Raw genomic sequence first — 24,440 nt, forward strand, 5'->3', positions numbered from 1 at the left:
GTTTTATTGTAGGCTTGTATGTTAGGGTAGACCTAGACTCTTCTGTGTAGGCTTCAGTTTTTCTTACTCATTTGTGTCTTGAGTTTATTGGGTTTGATTGCTTTTCTTTTAGTGATGCATTGATCTATTTTACTATTTTTGAAATGATTACCAAGTAATTTCGATAAATCACTGCTTTATAGTACAATTTAAATTGAGAATGCAATTCTTTCTTTTCCCGTTTTCTTTAAAAATTATTTACTTGATAATTCTTGGGATTTGGGCTTCCAAATAAATTTTGTGATTATTTTTGACTTTCTATATGGTTTGATTGGTATAGGAATACATGTTTAAATTAATTTTGCATTCATGTTATTTTTATTATGTTAGTGCTATCAACAATAAATAATTAATATTTCTCCAATAATTCAAATATTTCCATATTTCTGTAAAGAATATTTTCATAGTATATTTATATAAGACCCTAGAATATCAATGCAGATTGACTTCTACATTATGCATTTTGTAATTATTATGAATGATATTTTTCTTTTAATCATTTTCTTCTGGTTTTTGTTAGTAATAAATTCTACTCATTTTTGTTTATATTATGTTATACTACTTTAAATTAATCACTTGTCTTATTTAGTTTCTTAACTAATGCTCTGAGGAGTTTTAAATGAACCATTATACAGTCTGCATATAGTAATAATTTCGTTTCATTTTTGTCATTTTTTATATTTTTATTTCTTTCTCTTGTATTATTGCTATAGTTATAGAACTGTCATTTAGTAATGAAGAGAGAGAGAGACACCTTTAATTTATCCCTGTTCCCACTAGAAAAGCTTTTAGTATTTTTCTATTTTAGGTGAAGAAAATCCCTTTCAGTATGCTTTGCAAGATTTCTAACATAAGTGAATGCTGTATTTAAAAAAAAAAATTTTTTTCTGAGCCTATTATAATCATGTGGATTTTAAAAAATCATTTTCTTAATAATTGAATGTTTGTACCAGTGGTACAGTCTTTTGTAGTTTTATAGTATGATAATATAATTTATTTGAGCCAGCTAAGTGGTTAGAGTACTGGATATGGATTAAGGAAGACATGAATTCAAATTCAGCCTCAAAAACATACTAGCTGTGTGACCCTGGGAAAGTCACTTACCTCTGTTAATTTCAGTTTTCTCATCTGTAAAATGAAAAGGAAAAGACAAATTATTCCAGTGGCTTTGCCAAGAAAACCCCAAATGGGGTTCGCAAAAAGTCAGATATGACTGAACAACAAAAAGTATAGGAATTAGTTTTTAAAAAATGTGTTATAATTCATTTGTAATAGCTATGTAGACTACTGCTTTATTTTAAAGTTTAAAGATGCAGAATGTGTACTTTGAAGTGAGGTTACACATCTCTCCCACTTACCATATGATCAGACGTTGGTAATTTCAAATTTATGGAACAGTCAAGAATGAGGAAGTAAACTAAAAAGATTTTTATCTAAAATAAAACATAGATGCCACAAAACAGATGATGCACTTTTTTTTTTTCAAGCATATACTCAAGATTTGCTTAAGGCAAAAGTCTGGGAGGTTCTCATACCATAGTATTAATTGCTTAATTCTTCGTTTTCCTGCCTCCTTATCTCTAGGCTTTTCATTTTCCTTTAGCTATCCAGAGCTGCTTTCTGAAATAACCTTTTTTTTTTTTTTTTTTTTTTTGAAATAATCTTTTGATGACATCTAATTATATCATGTTTCCAAAGTATCTCTCTTCTTTATTCTCGGAACATGAAAACTCTCATTCTGAGTTCATTCAGTGAATTGTAGTCACCAAGAATGGAGTTCAAATGCTGCCCTAGACACTAAATGAATTTATTTTTCTGAGCAAGTTGGTTAACTTCTCTCAGCCTCAGTTTCCTCAATTATAAAATAGATGCTAAGATAATAGTATCTATCGCAAAGAGATATTGTGAACTTCAAAAGAAATAATACATGTAAGGCACTTTGCAACCTTTGACAACTATACAAAACTATCTTCAGTTTTTCAGCTATGGTTTATTTCAGCTGCTTGTTAGGCCGATTTCCTATGTAATCTCATTCCTAGTGGGGTACAAAGGACTATAATCATCTTCACTCACTATACTCCAAGATTTATTTATATTTTAAATAAAATAAAACCAAATCTCTTAATTGGTTGAATGTTAGTGATTCCCTTTATCCTTTACAAGAGATAAAGTTAAAATTTCTACCAAGAAAAAAAGCTCACTTTTTTTTTCTCTTCTACTCCAGTTTGTCTCAAACATCTCTATTGACTCCCGAGTCTGTTTCTCCATAGCTGGGACAAAATTCTGGAATAGATGACTAGGCTAACACTTACATTCTTGCCTCTTAAGGAAATAGTAAGAGTCCCAAGAGCCCCAAAGGGGAGGCCACTTATCCAAGTGTGACAATGATGAAGTGAAAGATTTTAGGCAGTATGGATGACTTCTCATTGTGTATTTTATTTACTTTTGTATGAGTCATTAAGGACTGTCCTTTATTCCATCAGGAAGGTTACCAAACAACTGCATTGGACAGCAGGGTAAAATTGCATTCTTCTTGAGCTATAGAAGGCAATAAAAGCAATGTATTCAAGTCATTGCACAGTTTACCCTCTTTCAAGCTGAAGTAGGTACTAGAAAGTAAGATGTCCAGTTACTCATCAAGATCAAACAGAAAATTATTCACTTTATACCATTTAATACTGAACACCATTAACTCTTAAAAATGAAAAATAAACTAAATGAGAAAGCAAAATCAAAAGTAATCAACCCAACATTACCAAATAGAAGGCAAAGTAAGGAATAATCAAAATAAAACAGTCCAAACATAAACCTAGGCCTCATTCTCCAATCAATGTATATAGCATCTGGGACATAGACTAGGCATAGTTACAGAATCCTAGCAGTGAAATACATAAAGAGAGAGCCCATGTTTTAGAAGGCAACTTGAAATTCTGGACACTATAGGTCTGGTTGTGTGTCATCTTTTTAGATAACAATCAGTACCACAGGTCTTCTGCTGGACAGAGCTGTGTGTCTCTTCTGAGGCTTTCTTCTCTGCTACTAGATTCTGGTGGCCTTCCAAAGCAGTGGTGTACTCTTTTAGCTGCAGCATCTTTAATCCTGGGATTTTAAGAATTCCGAAAATCTGTTCTTTGACTGTGCCTTGAGGCAACATTAAACTCTTTCAATAAAAAGAAGTTCCTTTGAGGAGTTTTTTCTTCTTGAGCTATAGAAGGCAATAAAAGCAATGTATACAAGTCACTGCACAGTCACCCTCTTTCAAGCTGAAGTAGGTGCTAGAAAGCAAGATGTCCTTTCTCCAGCTACCTCTTCATATAATATAGGATATAGCTAATAATACAGTGGATCAATAACTGGGTCTGAAGTCAGGAAAAGTCAGGAAGACTGGAGACCAAATTTGGCCTTCACACTTACTAGCTAGTTGTGTGACCCTGGACAAGTCATTTAACCTCTTTTTACTATTTCCTCAACTTTAAAATTGGGATAATAATAGAACTTACTTTACAGGGTTGTTTCAAGAATCAAATAAGTTAACATTTATAAAAGGGCATAATATAATATTTGAAACACAGTAGATACTTTGTAAATCCTTATTCTCTTTCTTTCCTTTCTTCAGTCAGTTCCCAAGATCAGAGCTTGCCTTGAGTCACATGAGCTTTCTGTATCAATTGCAAAGCCCCTCTGTCTATAATCTCAGCTGTGCTTATCCATATAGTTTAATATTACAGATGTATAAGAAACATTTGTATACATCAATATATTGTTGGATTCTGCTTTTTAATTTAGTTTGCTTTCCTCTTCTAATTTAGGGGAAACTTCTTCCTGATTATATTCATGATTATCATTGTTAATTGATTATTACTTCACATTTTGTCCTCTTGTACATTTTTCCTCCTTTTCTTTCCACTCCCCCATCTATAAATATGAAGATAATTAAAGAAAAGTAGTTTGCTTGATATTTGTGATCTACAGATGAAGTGATCTTCATTTTCCCCTTTCTTCTTCTAGTAGCTTCACCCTTGATCCCAAGCAAAATTAAAGGCAGAAATAAAATCTGTTATACTTCTATTGAACTAAAAAAAAAAAAAAATCCTACAACAAAATCAGAATATAAATTGTGATTTCAGATAAGGCTATAGTAATTATAGATAAGGTAAGAGATAAATAGACAAATTATATTATGTTCAAAGGTTTAATAGATAATGTAAATATTTTATATTTGAACAATTCTGACTTTTTTTTTTTTTTTTGCTGAGGCAATTGGGGTCAAGTGACATGCCCAGGGTCACACAGCTTGAAGTGTTAAGTGTCTGAGGCCAAATTTGAACTCAAGTCCTCCTGACTTCATGGCTGGTGCTTTATCCACTGCGCTACTTTAGCTGCCCCTTCAATTCTGATTTTTAAGGAATTATTTTCTTTAGTATTGTTTTGTGCCTCTTTTACCAAACTGTTAATTCTTTTCATATTTTTTTGCTCTCATTTTCCAACTTTTCATCTATACATCATTTTTGATTTTTAAAATATCTTGTTCTTTTTTAAGAAACTTCTTTCTTTAGCTTTTCTAGGAATTTTGGTATTTTGTGTCCAATTTACTTTTTTCTTTGAGATGGTTTGTAGATGTTTCAAGTCACTGTTTCCTTCTGAGTTTTTGTCTTGATTTTTCCTATCAGTAGAGTAGCTTTTATGGGTTCTCTCTCCCCTGCCTCTCTTTCCTTCTCCCTCATTTCCCCAATCTATTTCTTGACTTTGAACTTTATGTTAGAGTTGAACCCTTCTCCCCTCTGGGGAGTGGGAGTGTGTCTAGCCTCTATCTTTTATGAGCTTTTGTTACTTTTATATTCGGTGGATAACTTTAAGTTTTTAATGCTTCCAAAGTGGTGTAATTCAGGAAGAGATCTGGTCATTGCCCTTTTGGTCTGTACTCTTGGTCCTTACACAGGGCCCCTCCTGATCATTTCTCTCCACATTAGAATTATGACTTAGAACTGCATAAGGGGCAACAGACCTGCCAAATGATACTATATCCTGTGCTCATTGCTTGTAGAAGGATCCCCTGGATCTCTCTCTGACAGGATCTTTAGGTACCTTACTGTGCTTCGCTATTCCTGCTACTGCTGCTTCTCCACTTCAGTGTGCATAGATTTTTCTTTCTGTTTTCTTAAGCTGCCTTGGGCTGGAAAAACGACTTACCTACTCAGCATTTGGTTTGATACACTTTTTAAAGTTGATGTGGAAGAGTGAATTGGTAGAGATCATCATACATTATGACTTCACTCTGCTATCTTGGCTCTTTCTCAGGCAACACAGTTAATGAATCAATATCCTACCTAATCTTCATGTACCAGATAACATACCATTTAAATACTATGCTAGTTGCATTGACTGGAGAAATAACAAAAGTATAATTATAACAACTAGTATTTACAGAACTCTTGCATGACAATTATTACCTCATTTGATCCTTACAGTAACCCTTGGAGATAGATACTATTATTATCCTCGTTTTACAGATGAACTGAGACATTTAATGGAAGTTAAATGATTTCAAACAAAACCAATGCAACCAAGATTAAAAGGAAAACAGAAAACTGGGAAACAATTTTTAATAGCAAGTATCTCTGATAAAGGCCTTGTTTTTTAAATATATGGAGAACTGAGTCCAATAGGTAAGAATACAAGTCATTTTCCCAATTGATAAATGGTCAAAGGATATGAACAGGCAGTTTGCAAATGAAGAATGCAAAACTCTGGAAAATGCTCTAAATTACTGGTTAGAAAAATGAAAATTAAAACAACTCTGATGTACTCACACCTATCAGATTGGCTAATATGACAAAAAAGGAAAATGACAAATGATAGAGAGAGAATGTGGGAAAATTTGGACACAAATGCAATGTTGATGGAGTTGTGAACTGATTCAACTATTCCGGAGAGTAATTTGGAACTATGCCCAAAGGTTTATCAAAGTGTGCATATCTTTTGATTCTGCAATATTAATATTAGATCTATATCTCAAAGAAATCATAAAAAAGAGAAAGGACCCACATGTGCAAAACTGTTTGTAGCAGCCCTTTTTGTGGTGACAAAGAATTGAAAATTGAGGGGATGCCCATCATTTGGGGAATGGCTGAATAAGTTATGGTCTATGAAAGTAATGGAATGTTATTGTGGTTATTGAACAAGTTGTGGTATATGAATGTATTAGGATACTGTTATACTTTGGGAAATTATGAGTAGATAGATTTAATAAAAACTTTGAAAGACTTATATGAACTGATGCTAAGTGAAATGAGCAGAACCAGGAGCACATTCTACATAGTAACAGTAACATTATGCATTGATCAACTATAGTTGGTTTATCTTTTCTCAACAAGACAGTGATATAAGACAATTCTAAAAAACTCATGATAGAAAATGCTATCCATGTCTAGAGAAAGAACTGATGGAATGTGAATATAGAACAAAACCTACTATTTTCACTTTTGTTGTTTTTTTAATTATTTTTCCCATTTGCTCTGTTTCTTCTTTCATAGTATGACTAATTTGGAAATATGTTTTACATGATTGCATATATATATTTCATAAGATTTCTTGAGGAGAGGGAGGAGAGGGAAGAAGGGAGAAAAATTTGGAACTCAGAATCTTTCAAAAATGAATGTTGAAAATAGTGTTTATGTGTAATTAGAAAAAATAAGATACTATTGAGTTTTTTTTAAAAAGAAGTTAAATGACTTGCCCAGGGTTATAAAGTTAATAAAGTTTTGATGCTGGATTGAACTCAGGTCTTCTTGACACCAGGGCTAGCACTCTGTCTGCTGTACTACCTATTTACCACCCCATAGTAATAGGGGGACTGATGGTATCCCTTTCAAATAAGGTAAATTTAACTGAAAGGCTAAAAAAAAAAGTGACTAGAACTTCAGGAAAAAAAAAAAGATATGATAGATCTTATGACTCTTGAATGGAAATAGAAAGAAATTTACAAATACTCAGCTGTGCATGATACCTTTACGTAGTTATACTTGGCGCTTTTCACCAAATATTACTATATATATGAGCATAAAGACTTCACCTAAAATTCAAAAAAGCAAAAATACTAAACATTTCCTTTATTGATTGCCATGTGACAAAAGTTACATTCAATATAGAACCTTTGAAGAAAGACTTAAAATTAATTGGAGACCAAAAACCTTACTTATAAATAAGAAGTGGGTTAAAGAAACAGAAAATTTCATTACAAAAATAGATATAATAAGACCATATATTAAAATAGCTTGGATGCAACCAAAGCAATTCTTTAACATAAAATTTCTATCTTTAAATGCTTTTTTTTTAACAAAAGGGAGAAAGAACAAATTAATAAATTGAGCACAAAACTAAAAATACTAGAATAACAAAAAAAGCAAAAAATAAGATAGAAATTTTAAAAAATAAGATGTTAATAAAATTGAAACAAAAAATCTTAATAAGGTAAATTAAGTTTTTTTTAATTAAATAGATTAATATCATTAAAAATAGAAGGAAATCAGATTATATCAAAAGTGAAAAACATAATAGTTTAAGAGGAAATAAAGAAAACTATCAGAAATTTTTGTCTATTTACATTACTAACTAAAATGACAGGAAATGGATGAAACTACAAAAATACAAAGTACCCAGATTAACGAAGATGCAAATTGATTATTTAATTACCTCATCTCAGAAAAAGAAATAAAACAATCCATAGATGAACCCCCAAAAGGAAAAAAAAACTCAGGACTAAATGAAAATGGAAGTATATTCTATCAAATATTAAAGCAACTAATTCTATTTTTTTTAATTTTTTTTAATAGCCTTTTATTTACAGGATATATGCATGGGTAACTTTACAGCATTAACAATTGCCAAACCTCTTGTTCCAATTTTTTACCTCTTACCTCCCCACCCCCTCCCCTAAATGGCAGGATGACCAGTAGATGTTAAATATATTAAAATATAAATTAGATACACAATAAGTATACATGACCAAAACGTTATTTTGCTGTACAAAAAGAATCAGACTCTGAAATATTGTATAATTAGCTTGTGAAGGAAATCAAAAATGCAGGTGTGCATAAATATAGGGATTGGGAATTCAATGTAATGGTTTTTAGTCATCTCCCAGAGTTCTTTTTCTGGGCATAGCTGGTTCAGTTCATTACTGCTCCATTGGAAATGATTTGGTTGATCTCGAAAGCAACTAATTCTAATATCATATAAACTATTTGTAATTATGCATTTAAACTGGATATTCCTTAGGTATTTTAAGCTCAACATATACAATACTAATCTCTTTATTTTTTTCCTCCTTTCTTCAGAACTTCCCTCTACTATTGAAGGTACTTCTTTCAGTCACTCAGATTTATAATCTAGATATTATATTCTATTCCTTACTCTCCTGTCATCCAATTATTTGCTAAGTCCTTCTTCTCTTCAGATCCTGCTATCACTCTGGTATAGGCACTTATTACCTCATCCCTGGACTATTGTAATAGTCTTTAATTTGGTCTTCCCATGACAAGTCTCTCCTCAGTTGATTTTGTCTTTCATTCAACTGTCAAATTTATCATGTATTTCAGATCTGACCAGGATACCTCTTATATCTTTCATTTAGTCAATTCTGGTTTCCTGTTATCTATAGAATCCAATGGAAAAATTCTCTTTTAAAGCCTTTCATAATCTAGCCCTTTCTACTTTAGAAATTTTCTTGTACCTTTTCCCCACATTACACTGTAAGCTCTTTGAGAACAGAGACTCTTTCCCTTCCTTCTTTGTATTTCTAGTGATTAGCAAGGTACTAGCACTTAGATGCTTAATAAGTACTTGTTTGTTGATAATAATAGGAGAGAAGGAATTTGCAAATATTCTTCTGTTTTGATGTGTATTGCAACTCTTCTGTCATTTTCTCTGCTTAGGCTAACAAAGATTAAAAGAACAAAATTAATAACCATTTGGGATTAATTTAGAATTTGCAGGAGAATTTTAGGAATATTGTATAGGCAGTTCATATTTTTAATCCTGATAAATCTTAAAGATAACACTGTAAATTAGTATAAGAAAAAATCTTGAATGTGTTATTACCTATATGCTATTTTTGCCATCTGTTATAAAATTAAGCAGAAACCATTGATTGAGAAAGTAAAGGTATATAAAATTTTGTCAGGAAAGATTGAATCATTGATATCCCAAACAAGTGCCAAAAAAGGCACTATCTATGAATGACTTTTGTGGTTATATTTGCAACTGGCCACAAGGAGGAGACATTATACAGATTAAAAAGTTTAAAAGAGCAGTCTCCCATTTGTTAACCAAATAGAAAGAACCAACAAATATTGGAGACAGTAGGTATTTTAGAGAATCTTAGTTTGATCCTGTTGTTTTTACAGAAAATCAAATATGTGTGTATCTAAGTTATATTTTAATATATTTAACATCTACTGGTCATCCTGCCATCTAGGGGAGGGGGTGGGGGAGGGTAAGAGGTGAAAAATTGGAACAAGAGGTTTGGCAATTGTTAATGGTGTAAAGTTACCCATGTATATATCTTGTAAATAAAAGGCTATTAAATAAAAAAAAAAAAAAGAAAATCAAATATGGGATTTAGTCAAAAATTTGAACCCATATAGAAATTAACAGTTTGAAAAATCTTAAGAATAATTTTTCTTCCTTCTCACCAGGCCTGGAAAAGAAAGAGCAGGAAGTAGAACAGATGAGAATGGATTGTGAACATTTTAAAGCCCGATTGGAAATAGCACAAGCAGATAGCATAAAAGAGAAGAAGGTATAGTAGTTGTTAAAGAAAAAAAAATTAACCCTTCAAGTTCATGTTTATATTAAAGAAATAGTAGTATTTCAGTGTTAAATAAGAAGTGAAAAAGTTATTTATAGCTCTCAAATCTCATTAGATAGAATTTCTCAAGTTTTTTATTCTGAGTGAATTGGAAAATTATTGGACAGTATGCTTTTATAGCTGAGCAATGCAGATATTCATTTTATGCCTTTTAGTAGCTGCTCACTATTAATTTGATATAAAGACTTCAAAAACATAATAAAAATAATGAAATTTAAATTCAGTCCCATAGTAATTTACAACCAGATATAAAGACATATTTAATCTGAATTTTTCATCTCTTTCTGGTGAGCTATTTATTGGTGAGAGGCAGAGAATGCATTTGAAAATTATTGGATGATAAGATTTCTTTGACTAATGTGGATATTCACTTTGTCTTTTAGTAGCTGACTACTATACATGCATACTATATATGCATATATTATACTATACTATACATACACACATACATATTCAAAGACCTTGGACTTATATCCTCAGGCCTGGCTTGAAGTTAGAACTCCACTCTAGAGCTAAAAAGAACAAATGAAAACAACCAAAAATCCAGTTATATTTTTTTAGGACCAGTGGTGTAAGGGGAGGAGGAGATGGCCCTTAGGCTTTCTCTTCCAGTGCATGGTGTCACCTGCTATAGTGTATGAGTCCTTTAGCTCTGGACAGAGAGAAAGAGACAGAGAGACAGGAACAGAGAGAAAAGAGGAGTGAGAGCAAGAGTGAAGGAGGGAGAGAGGGCAAGAGCAAAGGAGGGAGGGCAAGAGAGAATGAGAGAAAGGGAAAGAGGGAGAGAAGAGAAAAGGAAGAAAGAAAAAAAGAGAAGCTCCCAATCACATGGTAGGCTGAAGCAGAATATCCATACCTGCCCCCATCTTCTTGTCTCACAGAAACAAGTCCCTGGTGTTCCCTGTATATAGGTGCCTCCATTTTAGGTGATCTCAGCATGCACCAATATCCATTATATTTATGTAAAAAAAATACTTAAACTATTATCTTTATGGTGTCCAGTTATTATAGGTGATTATTTTTATATTTAGAGTTGCAAAATATGTTGAATTAGGAATTAGAGATCACTTTTACTTTGGTTAAGTCTGTGTTTCCTTTAAGAACAGAGTCTTGGGCAGATATCTGAGAGAAGAAATTAAGTTTGGGGAACATGGACAGAAACCAGTGATTATTTGTTACAATTTCATTTGATTCCTAATCAGTTTGAGCTTATAGAGTCCAAAATATAAGTCAGAGTTCAATTTAAAAGGTCAATAACTAGTAGAGGTAGATGGAGGAGCAACACATTGGAACAATTTAGAAGATAATTTATTTGAAGATTATTATTCCTTATTCTCTGCTTTGTTTTGTCTAAGTGTACAAATTTGGGTTATTTAATTTAAGGGTTTGCACTTGTGTTAGGAGATGGAGAATTCTAGGTTTCAAAGCACAGGAAAACTGCTGAAGCATCTTTGAAGCAGAATCATGTATTCTGACAGTGTACTACTAGTTTAAGCCTAAATATGGTTATTCATAATGTTGACTACTTAAAAGTTTGCCTGGGATTATGCAAACATCTTTTTTTAGCGAAGTTCTTATGTAAAATTATAGAATCATAGCTATTTCCAGGGCTTCAGTGTATCATAATTTTCAAGAGTATGTTTAGAAAGCTTGATGAGAGAGCCAAGAAAACTCTGTCTTTTAGAAAAGATAGTACCTTTGTATTTTAATTTAATTCCACAATATGTTCTTGTAGTTTTAAAGCATAGATTTTTATATTATGCAATAAGCACTAACTTCCAGAATATAGTTATTGTAGAAATGTATGAGCAGTTATGTTTACTTAAAACATATCTCCACTATGTGGCAGAGCATTGCTATTGTTCCTTCTCTTCTCTGACTACTATTATAAAAAAAGATCTTTGACCTAAATAAGAGGCTTTGTATGGCATGCCTGGTACATTGTAGTGTTTGTAATCTTTGTCACATATTCTCTAATGACATGACATATTAAGTTTGTGACCTTTCATGTAGCATTCATTATAGTGGTAACTCTTTTACATTTTAAAATATAAATTAGTTTGCTCTTAAGAAAAGAAAAGACATTAACTATTGATAAATTAATTCTGAAACTTCCATAGTGGCAGCAGTTTTTAAAAAAACAAAAGCATCAAACAATTAAAATTACTACAAAATGTAAAAAGTACTTGGGAGTTTCTCTTCTATAGTTTCTTCTCTTCATAGTTTCTCAACTATGCAAATATAGATATAAGAAATTTTTTACAGAAATAAAACCAGACCTAAATAATCGGAACAATATTAACTTTTCATGATAGAACCAGCCAATATAATAAGAACAATAATGCTACCTAATTTTATTTACTTATTTAAGTGGTATCAATTAACTTACCAAAGGATTACTTTATAAAACTAGAAAAATAATAAAGAAATTGATATGGAGGAAAAACAGATCAAGAATTTCAAGAGAAATAATAAAAAGAAATAGGAACAAAAGGCGCATCAGCAGTTGCCAGATCTCAAACTTTACTACAAATTAGTAATTATTAAAACAATTTGTTACTGGTTAAGGAATAGATAGATTGTTCAGTGGAACAAGTCAAATATGTAATATACAGAAGAAAATGGGAAACATTGATGTGCTGTGAATGAATACAACTACTCTGCAAAGCCTTTTAGAATTACACACAAAAAGTTCCTAGACAGTACATGTTCTTTGACCCAACTATACAGCTGCTAGACCTATGGTGAAAAGATATCCAAAAAAAGAAGAAAAGGTCATTTATATATAAAGACAATTATAGCAGCTCTTTTTATTGTGGCAAAAATCTGGAAACTAAGATAATACATTACATTTGAGGAATGGTTGCATAAATTGTGATATATGAATGTGATATGCTGAAGTAATATGTTTAAAGAAACTCCTTGTTTGGGAAAAACATCGAAGACCTAAGAACTGATGAAACTCAATTAAGCCAGAGTCAGAAGAATAATTTGTATTATAACATCAACATCGTAACAATGAACAGTTTTTGAAGACTTTGACAAACTGATGAAGAATGAAATGAGAAGATCCAGAAGTCCAATTTATAAAATAACAATATTATAAAAACAAATTTGAGAACAGATGAACACTGAACATTCTTGATTCCAAAGGACCAATGATGAAACATGCTATCCATGACAGAGTGGTGCTATTTTTAGGGTTTAAAAAGACATAAACATATTTGTATGTATCCATGAGAGAATTTGTTTTGCTTGACTCTGAGCTTTTGTTCCAAGAAATTTGTTTTTTTTCCTTTTTTTTAGTGAAGTGGACAGGTGTTCCAGATATGAAATGTTGCATATATTATCAGATAAGTTCACTAGTACTATTAGCTTTACTTGACTATTTTATTTTGTTACAAGGTATTTCTCACAAAATGGGAATAATATGTGTTTGTAATATAAAACAAAAAAAATCAATAAAACTTAAAAAAAACACCATCTCTCAAAATTCATGTTCTTAATGGTTAAATATAATGAATAGAACCCTACTGTTTTACTGTTAGATGAGCATAAACAGGATTATCTGTCTAAGGAAAAAGAAATGTGCCATAATCAAAGAGTAATGTAGTTCCCAATTGACTGTTTTGTTTTGAGCTAAAAAGTAGAAAGGGATAATTATGATACGCTCAAAAGCTGATAGATTTAAAAAAAAAAACTAGACAATTTATTTTCAAAATATGACTGTTAATGTTAAGCTATTCATAACAATCTCTTTAAAAAATTATCTTTTTCATCTAAAATAGACTAAAATTTCAGAATGTTGTGCCACAAAAGATTGTCTTCACTAAGTGGAAAAATGGTTTCATAATTGCTAAATTCCTACTGAGTAGACACCATGAATTGATGTATTTTTTTCTGATATTTTGACAATGAAAAATATAGTTCATTTGAACATTTTGTGTCTGTTCATATTTACCTTATTTTAGGCCAATTAAATGATGTAATTTTTATTCTTAAAGTTGACTAGTTATCAATGATGTCTGTTTGGATGACACATTGACTGTATTTGTATGTGTTATGAGAGCTCAAATGGAATGTGAAAAAAGAAATAGTGAAATATTTTAAGCACATTGCTATGAATATTTTTTGAACCTTATCCTAGTTGTTTACTTCAAGTAAACAGAATGGTTTCTATCATTTACTTATTTATTTTAATGTTACACTTATGCCTTTGTGGGGAAAATTTTTTATCAAGACCCGGGTTGAAGGCTTTTAAGTTACTGTCAAACACAAGATGGGCATGCAGAACAGAAACAATATCTGTTGTAAATTTAATCCAGCATTTTCTTTTTTTTTTTTTTTTTTTTTTTTTTTTTTTTTTTATAACTTTTTATTGACAGAGCCCATGCCAGGGTAATTTTTTTTACAACATTATCCCTTGCACTCACTTCTGTTCCGATTTTTCCCTCCCACCCTGCACCCCTTCCCCTAGATGGCAAGCAGTCCTATATATGTTGAATATGTCGTAGTATATCCTAGATACAATGTATGTGTGCAGAACCAAACAGTTTTCTTGTTGCACAGGGAGAATTGGATTCAGAAGGTAAAAGTAACCTGGGAAGAAAAACAAAAATGCAAACAGTTTACATTCATTTCCCAGTGTTTTTTTCTTTGGGTGTCGCTGCTTCTGTCCATCATTGATCAATTGAAACTGAATTAGGTCTCTTTGTCAAAGAAATCCACTTCATACAGTATCGTTGACGTATATAATGATTTCCTGGTTCTGCTCATTTCACTTAGCATCAGTTCATGTAAGTCTTTCCAAGCCTCTCTGTATTCATCCTGCTGATATTTCTTACAGACCAATACTATTCCATAACATTCATATACCATAATTTACCCAACCATTCTCCAATTGATGGGCATCCATTCATTTTCCAGTTTCTAGCCACTACAAACAGGGCTGCCACAAACATTTTGGCACAGACAGGTCCCTTTCCCCTCTTTAGTATCTCCTTGGGATATAAGCCCAGTAGAAACACTGCTGGGTCAAAGGGTATGCACAATTTGATAACTTTTTGGGCATAATTCCAGATTGCTCTCCAGAATGGTTGTAATCCAGCATTTTCTAAACTTAAACAAGAGTACACTGAAACAACTTATCTTTCTGAAGCTAAAATGAAAACCAAGAAAAAGGTCTAATCCATGAAATAAATTTATTCAAGTTCATCTTTGCCCTTCATCTATTGTACCTTATATGCTGGATGGTGGTAAATTAAGGCTGTTTAATTGCCAGATCTCTGCTTTTTTTAATTGCTGTAACAGATTTGGAGAATTCCCATAACTCTGGTCATGACAAGTGACCCAGAATATTTTCAATTAATTAAAAAAATTTAGTGATTTTTTTTTTTTAAGATAACTCACATTTTACAATGCAATTCTTTTTTTCCTTTAAAAAAGTTTTAGAATTAGTTCTAGTTTATCCAAGCTAGAGTGCAGGGACTAATCATGGCTCCCTTATTGATTTAGGATTGAATCTTTGACCTTCTTCCTTTTTGTTTTTAATAGGTTTGTTCCTCTTTAGACAACCTGTTGGTTCCTTATTTCTGGGAGCATACCACATTAATGCTGAATTTATTTTAGGTACTGCATCAGCAGACTCCAATGCAGCTCAGAATTCCCTTACTTAAGACCTACTACCCAGTAGCTGACATAGACAAATGCCACCAAAGCTTGCTTACTCCTATCCTGTATATCAAGTTGGTCACTTAGGACTTTGTCACTGGGGTTTTGTTAGAAAATCTGGCATAGCCTTTAGCTCCTAGATATCAAGTGACTTCCTTCATTATTCATTCATTCATTTATTTATTTACTTCTTTCTCTTTTTCTCTATCCTTTCCTCCTTCCTTTTCTGTCTCTCTTTCTTTTCATCTCTTTAGTATATGGACCTAATACTGGAATTACTTGGTCAAAGGATATGCATAGTTTTATAGCACTTTGGGCATACTTCCAAACTGTGCTCTACAGAATGGTTGAATCAGTAAACAACTTCACCAACAATACATTAATTTCTCCACATCTTCTACAACATTTATCCTTTTCCTTTTCTTTCATATTAGCCAATTTGATAGGTATGGGGTGATAAATCAGAATTGTTTTAATTTATATTCCTCTAATCAATAGTGATTTGGAGTATTTTTATATCACTATAGTTTCAGTTTCTTCTGAAAACTGCCTATTTTATATCTTTTGATCATCATCACACATTTCTGATAATTCTCTGAGAAAATAAAATATAATTGGGTCAAGTGACTTTAATCAAAATACAAATAGATGTTTATGTATTGTCTTCTTATTTGGCATATGAATTATCAGTATATCAATTCAGTCTTAGTAATTGTTGTTCTCTCATTTCCAGTGCAAATGTTATTCTTTTCAAAGAAACAAAATGAAAATTGACTATATTTACCATATTTCTGTTGTTAGGAAACATCATCTCATTCACACCAGAAAAAATCCTATTCCATCCTTGATCCTCCCATTTTTCTCAATATAAATAAAAATTATCCTTAGCTTTCCTTTAGCTTATTTTGAGTTTTGGTATTCCTAACTGTTTTTCATACTTGTGCCATTCTCACAGTCATAATTTTAAAAAACGTTTAAATCTCTTTTTACATGGAATAAATATCTTCCTGTTTCCTTCTCCATTTCATATAACAATTTTTTCCTAAGTAAAAAAGAAAAAAGAAGAAAAAAAAAAAAAGAAAAATGATGAATGTAGAATGTCCTAAAAGTGTTAGCCACTGTTAATCTTATTAAAACATACTTGTGGATCATTCACCTCTAGTAAGGAGGAAGGGGAAATATCTTTTCAAATTTCTTCTTTGGAACCAAATATGTTCTTTGTAATTTTGCACCATTTATTTTAAATTGTCTTGTGGTTGTTACCTTTTCATTGATGTAATCCTTGTGCATATATTTTTCTTGGTATAAGAAATTTGGTAGCCTTTTCACCCTACTAAAGGAAGAATCCAGGTGGAAGCTCAAATACCTAGAGTTATTCTGCCAAAATAAGTCTAGCCTTAATGACCAAAGTCCTTATTACTGGCAGGGAGTTTGAATAACAACTAATTGCCAGTTCCTCAAATTTTAAAGATAAAATTTGTTTAAGAAAAATCTGTGATCCTACCTATCAAAGCAAATGGAGATTTTATATATTTGAATATAACCATAATATACTCTTTATAAAATAAAGATGGACATTACTGATTAGAGATATTAATTATTCACCATGCCAACATAGTAAAAATGACTATTAATGAGTTAATTCTTCTATTCAGTGCCTTACCAATCAAATAGTTTATTGAACTAATGAAAATAATAACAAAATTCATCAAAAATAACAAAATCCAATAATCTTAAGGGAAATGATGAAAAAAATGTAAGAAGGAATGAGGCCTAGTAGTATATCTCAAAGTATACTACAAAACAGTAATTGACAAAATTCTTTAGAACTGATTGAAATATATAAAATTTGATCATTAAATCTAAAAGTATGTTAGATTTATAAGACTTATAATTAATGGAATGTATTAGCATAGAGCTATATAAACCCAAGGATTACAACTATTGTCTTAAGGACTTACTATTAAAAAAAACAAACCCAAAACTCCTGGTAAAATAGAAAACAGTTTAGTAGAAATTAAATTTAGAATAATGTCTTATTCCATCTAACATAATGAGTTATATATATAAAACAGCTATAGAGAAGAGAAGAGTTCTTGCCCAGACAAGATTTAGCTAGGATCATAGGAGATAAAATGCAATTTTGATAACACAAATTGGAAGAATTTTTGCACAAACAAAACAATCACAATTAGAATTAGAATGCAGACAGTTAATTGGAAAAAAAAAACCCCACAGTAGTTAACATTAAAAACATATGCCTTTAATAGAGGTTTGATGTTCAAGATACTGGAATGGTTACAAAAAATAGAAGAATAAGAACCATTTCATTGTAGATGAGTGTCAAAGAAATACAAACAGGTAGTTCTTAAAGAAGGAAAAATAAGCTGTCAACTATCACACATAAATATATTCTAAATAATAAATATTAAGACAAATGCTTATCAAAATACTTTTGAGGTTCTACTTCACATCCTTAAGATTGACAAAGAAAAACAAAAAAAAAAGATAAATTGCAATTGTTGTAGAGGATATGGTCAGATAGGACACTGTTTTATTTATGGATCGTGAATTAATATTGCCAGTCTGGAAAACAATTTGGATTTATTTCTCACATTTAAACTTCATATCTGTTGACTCAGCAGTTTCACTGTTAGACACATATCCCATAGAGACCAAAGAAAGATCCTATAGGCCCCAAAGTATTTATAGCAACATTTTTGTTGTAACAAAAAATTGGAAACAAAATTGGTACACACTAATTGGAGAATGGCTGAGCAAATTACGAATGCAACAAAATATTATACTTTAAGAAGTGATAAATACATTTTGACAAGCTTAAGAATACTTTTATGAATTGGTTCAGAATAAAGCAAGCAGCACCAGAATAACAACTGGTAAAAAATGATGATATTATATGTATTTTCAGACATGGCTGGTTGTGGTTATTTTGCTTTACTGTATTTTATATTTATTATGGTGTGTGTGTTGAGGGAGAGAGAATTACAAAGGGAAGGGAGCAGATATAGCAATAAAAAAAGCAAAAAGGAAAGTGTATCAAAACATTTTTGAAAATGCAGAGAAGACAAAATTCAAAAGGGAATATGTGTAATCAGAACATTGTTATAACTATCTTGTTAAATTTGGTATATACTTTAAGAAACTGACCTGTAAGAGAGAGAAATTCATAATTTATTATTTTTTTTCTCCTATTTATGTTTGTTAATTTTTATTGTCCATAATAATAAAAATAATAAAGAGAGACATTTAAAACTCGATCCCTTTTTACCATTCCAACTGTATTGCATTTTACTTTCCTTCTTGCATACTATGTTCTGCTGATCTGGTCTTCTTTCTATATCTTGAAACTCTTGTATCACTTGTCTCTAAGATTTTGTACATGCTGTCCCCTGTGGCTAGAATTCACTTCCTCTTGTCTTCCACTTCTTGGAATTTCTAGTCTACTTTTAGAGTACGCTCTGTAACATTCTTTTCTTGGTTCTCCTAACTCATAGTTGCTAGTATTCTTCATCCTCCTTTTGTATATGTTCTATATTGTCTCCCTTCCTTCAGGTCAGAAACTTTCATTTTATCTGTTTTATTTGCCTAGTCTCTAACACATTGTTTGGCCTATTGTATATATACTTAATAAAACCTTTTCAATTGATTGTGTCATTGTAATTATCACAATTAAAGTGCTATATGAAGATAGAAGAATGATGTAAAGATGAATTTTAGAGAAGTGGATAGATATAAAGAGAATACATGTTGAAGTATTTTTTTTTAAATATCAAGGAATTGTTTTTATTTATTTATTTTTTTGTATCTCAGTGAGAGGGCAGAAGTATCAAAACATGAGTAAATTCATGGATGCTATTGTTACCCTTCTCCAAAAAAGTAATTGAGAAGGCAATTACTGATGCATATCCATATTTTCTCACTTTTATAAAATTTTATGCGAACCTTCTATATATATGAAAGATGTCTTTAATGCTACTATGTAGAGGAGACAAACAGGCATTTCTACCACACATCACTTTTTCAATAATTAAAAATGGACTGAAATGTATAGAGAATATAACATTCTATTGTGCTAGTTCTTTGCTGGTTAGTTAGGTTTTACTGACTTTATCTAGCATATGGTAGGCCAGGAATGTGATCAGACTGGGTAAATGAGACAATAACCTTGCTGCTGGGCTTATCTTTTCCTGCCCACTTATTTATATGGGAGGATGGAAGAGACATGGAGTTGAAAAACTGGGGAATCCAGGGCCCAAAAGCTGTTTGATCTTTATTCAGCAAAAAAAAAAACAAACAAAACAAAACAAAACAAAAAACCCCTTTTACAAGGGTAATGATGAGGAATAGTCTGGGCTTTAGAAGTTAAAATCAGGAGGTTTGCTCACCATAAATGAGGTCTCCAGAGAGGCTAAAGGCTATTTTGTCCTGATTTGAGACTGGACACTAACTCTTTAGCTAAGAGTATTCTTTTCCCTTGCCTAGGACTGATAATTTCTAGAGTTTAGAGGTGTCATAACCAAGACTCTTAAGGGAATGAATCAGGTTAGTTTGTAAATACTATTAGTCTGTAAATAAGAAACTTTCCCCCCCCCAGGACTTCTGCTTATCAATAGTTGAAGTGACTTTTTTCTAAGAATTATAAAGATAACTTTTTGGCTTTCGGTTAAAATATCCAAGCAGAAGTAGCTCTAGATTGTCTTCAGCTGAAGCCAAAAGCCAGAAGCAAACAAAAGCTCTATATCCATGTAGTCCTAGTGGGGCTAGACCCGGCAGTGGTAAATGAAGACTGTGGTTAAGCAAAGCAGTTTCTTCAGTTGAATGTGTCTAAGAGAGCAGTTTCCAGTGGACCAGCATCTAATGGAGTTTACATGTTTGATATCCAGAGTCTAGTGGAGCAGTATCTAGCTGAAATTATATGTTGGAGAGGGTAAGAGGATATAGGTGGGCAGTATGATGCCATCACTAGAGGACATCAGTGTCCCTAAAGCATTAGAAGCTTGTGTTGCCTTTCTGTATGTGGACCCTAACTACACTTATTTCCTCCATATTGACCTACATAAATTCACATTTATTTCTCATGGTGTATGTTTGTGGAAAGTTTATTGAAGAAACGGTTTATTGCTACTTTTCTTACTATGAAATTTCATTATATATTTTCATTTTGAATTATGACCTTTGACTATTAAAGGTAATGAATCTGAACTATTGTTTTAGGAGCAGAAATAGGGCTCTTCAGTGTTCAAGTTAAAAAATACCTTAAAAACAAGTTGTATATGATAGATACTGTTTAATGTATAAGTCTCAGTTTCTTTGATTATGGACATATTCATGTTTGTCAAATTCATAATTTTAAAACAAGAAATTATAATTTGGAAAAATAAAATACTATTGAGAAAAAAAAGAAAATTTAAAAAGATACAAAAGTTATACTCAGTAATATCCATCTTTTTCTGAGCTTTGCTTTGGATAGTGGCTCCTCAAGAAATAACTTTGAGTTGGCCTTTCTAATTAACATTTACAGTTTAAAATTCTAACATTTCATTTTATTATTATTTGTGAATAACAATAGAAATAGAATGATTCTCTTAATTTTATTCTGATTTAATTTCAGGAGAAACTGGCCCTTAGACAGCAGCTGAATGAATTGAAGCAGCAACTATTACAGCAGGCAGAATATTGTACAGAAATGGGAGCAGCAACATGTACTCTTTTGTGGAGTGTTTCCAGCAGTGAAGAAGTAGTCAAATCAATATTGGGAGGAGTAAGCATCTTTTGTGAACTAGATCTGGTATTATATAGCTCAACATTAAATAGCTTAAAGGATATGGTAGTTATATTAATACTTTTATATAAAAGAACCAATTCTTTATGTCTTTTTTTTTTTTTTTTTACAAAAATTTATTCAGTACTTAAAACACTCTTTAAAACACTAAAACACCACTAAAAATAACTTTTATGCTTTCCCAATCACCGGTGGAGTAAAGTAGAATTGTTTGCTTGCTTCCATGCTTTTTGACAATTTTTGTTTTAATGATATAATCAGATGCCTTCAACAAAGACAAAAATGCCATCAAGGTTATCTACTGCACTGCCAGTTATTTAACTTAATAAGGCTACATGTCAAGACTAAAGTGAAGGGAGAGTTGGTTCACGACTTTTTGTTTGCAGATGTTTGTGCATGCATTCTATAAGGTAACTTAGATTGATGCTCTTAGATTTGAGAGATTCCAAAAGACTATGTGGGAGAGAAAAGGTATTAAGTTGCCTACCAAACTGAAGGTCTATAGAGCTATTGTACTGACCTCATTATTGTATGCCTGTGAAACCTGTACAGTATATGAGCACCATGCCAGAAAATTGAACTGCTTCCATTTGAATTATCTTAGGAAGATTCTGAAAACCACGTGATACGATAAGATACTAGAAACTAAAATCCTTTCTTGAGCTGAATTGCAAATCATTCACTCTAACAGAGAATGTAACTCCAATTAGGTGGCCACATTGTTTTAATGCCAAATATACTTTTGCCTGAAAGACTGTTTTACCAAGAACTCACATAAGGAAACAATACAAGGACACTATCAAGGTTCCTCTGAAGAACTTTGGAATCAATTATGAAATGCTAGAGACACTGGCATGGTATTGTCTGGGATGGCATACCCACATCAAAAAAGGTGCTTTGCTCTGTGAGAAAAGCAGAATTGTGGTAGCTCAAAAGAAATGTGAGATGTACAAATTTAAAGTCACTACCATTCCAAGTGGTCATAAAGACTATTTGGGCATAACTTGTGGTAGAGTTTTCTGAATTTGTATTAGTATGATCAGTCACAGCCAGAATCACTATACATTGACCCCACTATCATGATGTCATTTTGGTCTTCTTCAAGCATGAAGGACAAATAATACTAATAATCACAATAGGGGATACAAAGAAGTAGTGTAAAACTCCCTTAAAAAATTTAAAGCTTAAGCTTCTTATAGAAATGAGACATGTGTATAACAGATGTACCACAGTCATATGTAATAAGAGCTACACATTATAACATATATTTATTATAGGTTTTAAAAGAGAGAGAGAGTACTTATAGCTAGAGTGAAAAGGGAAGGTGATGAAATCTGAGGTAGGCTTCAAAAGGTAGGTTGGATTTTGAGAAGTGGAGATAGTGGGAGGGACATTTAAAGGAGTCAGAACATCAATGACTTGATATCTCCCCAAAGTGTCACTGACATGGAATTTTTATGTGGCAGATGATAAGACTAGGAAGGCATAGTCACAAGTCCTGTAAAGAGTCATAAGCAAATTTAGGAATCATCTTGTAATTCTGCTCTATCATTTTTAAGATGCAAAAATGGATTTCCAGAGAGATATGTATTGATTTGTTCGAGGTTGTATAGGAAGGAAGTGGCAGAGCTAGAGTTTCTTTTTACTTCATCCCTGTGTCTCCCATCTTTAAAAGATCAACCTCATAAATATGAGATATAGAAGATATAGTTAGAAGATATAAATAGTTATTCATAAAGTTTAGTAGATTAAAAGCTCAAAATGAACCAGTGGTGTGATATAACCTCTAGAAAAGCTAGTGTAATCTTTGGTTCCATTAAGAGAAACTTGGTGTCTAGTAATAAGGAAGTCATATTTCTACTTACCCACATCTGAAGTACTCTGTTCTGCTTACATAAAATATGCTGCATTTTTGAAGGACATTCCAAGTTCAAAATCAGTCAAAGGAAATGGAACTTTTTAGTTTAGAGAAGAAAAGATGTAGAGGGAACATAATAGTTGTGCTCCAAGAATATGAAAGTGTCACCTACAACAATCTATTCTAGGTAGCAAGTAGATGAAATACAGCAGATAAGATGATTGGAATCAGGAAGACCTTACTGCAACCCAGCTTCAAACATTTATGTGACTTTGGTAAAATTATAACCTCTCTCAAATTCAGTTTCCTCATCTGTAAAATGGGGATAATAACCACCGTAATATTTACTCCCACAGAGTTGTTGTGAAGCTCAAATAAGATGATATGTATAAAGCATTTGGCAAACTTTGTTTTTGAGCAACTGATTTAATTAGATGATTTTCCACATATACCACATTAAATGAACAAATTTCATAATTTATTTAAATACAAAACATTAAATTTTAAACCTCATTGGTAATAATGGTAGGTGGTCCTTTCCCATTCCAAGTCCTTTGTAGGCAGACAGATAGACTGACTGAGCTTGCTATTAAGATAGGTCCTTTATTTTCTGGTACAAAGAAGCCAGTCCACATTTATGAAACACCTCCTATGTGCTAAGCATTATGCTAATCATTGGGGATGCAATTAATAAAAAAGAGTCCCTTCCTTTAAGGACTTTACAATCTAAAGGGGAAGACTGTACACAAAAGATGACAAGAAAGCAGGGGTAGGTGAAGATACCAGTGGGTATCTTGCTTTGTGGAGGGAAAACTGGAGGGAGCCACAGATACAAAATGGAGTTATCTGTGAGAATCCAGTTTCTCCCCTAAGGAAGGGGACTGAGAGGGACTTAATGTTCCTTCCTCTAGCCCTCCATTCAGAGGATAGGTGGTGTCAATCAGGGCTTAAGTTTAGCAGTATGTGGTGGGTGTATAAGTGATGAACCAGACAGAGCAGCAGATATGAAGTGAAATACTGTTATTGCTATTAAAATAGGTTCTTTGTTTCCATGTACAAAGAATAACTTTGATCAGTATTAAATTGTATTGTGTCAAAGCCAGTGGCTTAAAAAGCTATAAAGGATGATGAATATCTTCCTGGGACTCTATTTCTTGCTAAAACTATCACTTTTCCTCTTGGTAAACTTTTAAAGCACTGTG

At 32.0% G+C, this 24,440-nt stretch overlaps 1 protein-coding gene across 3 annotated transcripts in view; it reads left to right on the forward strand.

Moving 5' to 3' along the window:
• HSF2BP (heat shock transcription factor 2 binding protein) overlaps nucleotides 1–24,440 on the forward strand; it is a 97,144-nt gene that overhangs the window by 25,062 nt on the left and 47,642 nt on the right. For all 3 annotated transcript variants that reach the window (XR_004232919.1, XM_031959216.1, XM_031959217.1), the window contains exons 3-4: nucleotides 9,735–9,838; nucleotides 21,210–21,359. Coding sequence is in view for 2 of the 3 variants with exons in the window: in XM_031959216.1 (XP_031815076.1) it covers nucleotides 9,735–9,838; nucleotides 21,210–21,359 (254 nt within the window). In the remaining variant the exon portion in view is untranslated. The remainder of the gene's footprint in view (nucleotides 1–9,734; nucleotides 9,839–21,209; nucleotides 21,360–24,440) is intronic.

Source organism: Sarcophilus harrisii, chromosome 3 (assembly GCF_902635505.1).
Source record: "Sarcophilus harrisii chromosome 3, mSarHar1.11, whole genome shotgun sequence".
Taxonomy (NCBI): Eukaryota; Metazoa; Chordata; class Mammalia; order Dasyuromorphia; family Dasyuridae; genus Sarcophilus; species Sarcophilus harrisii.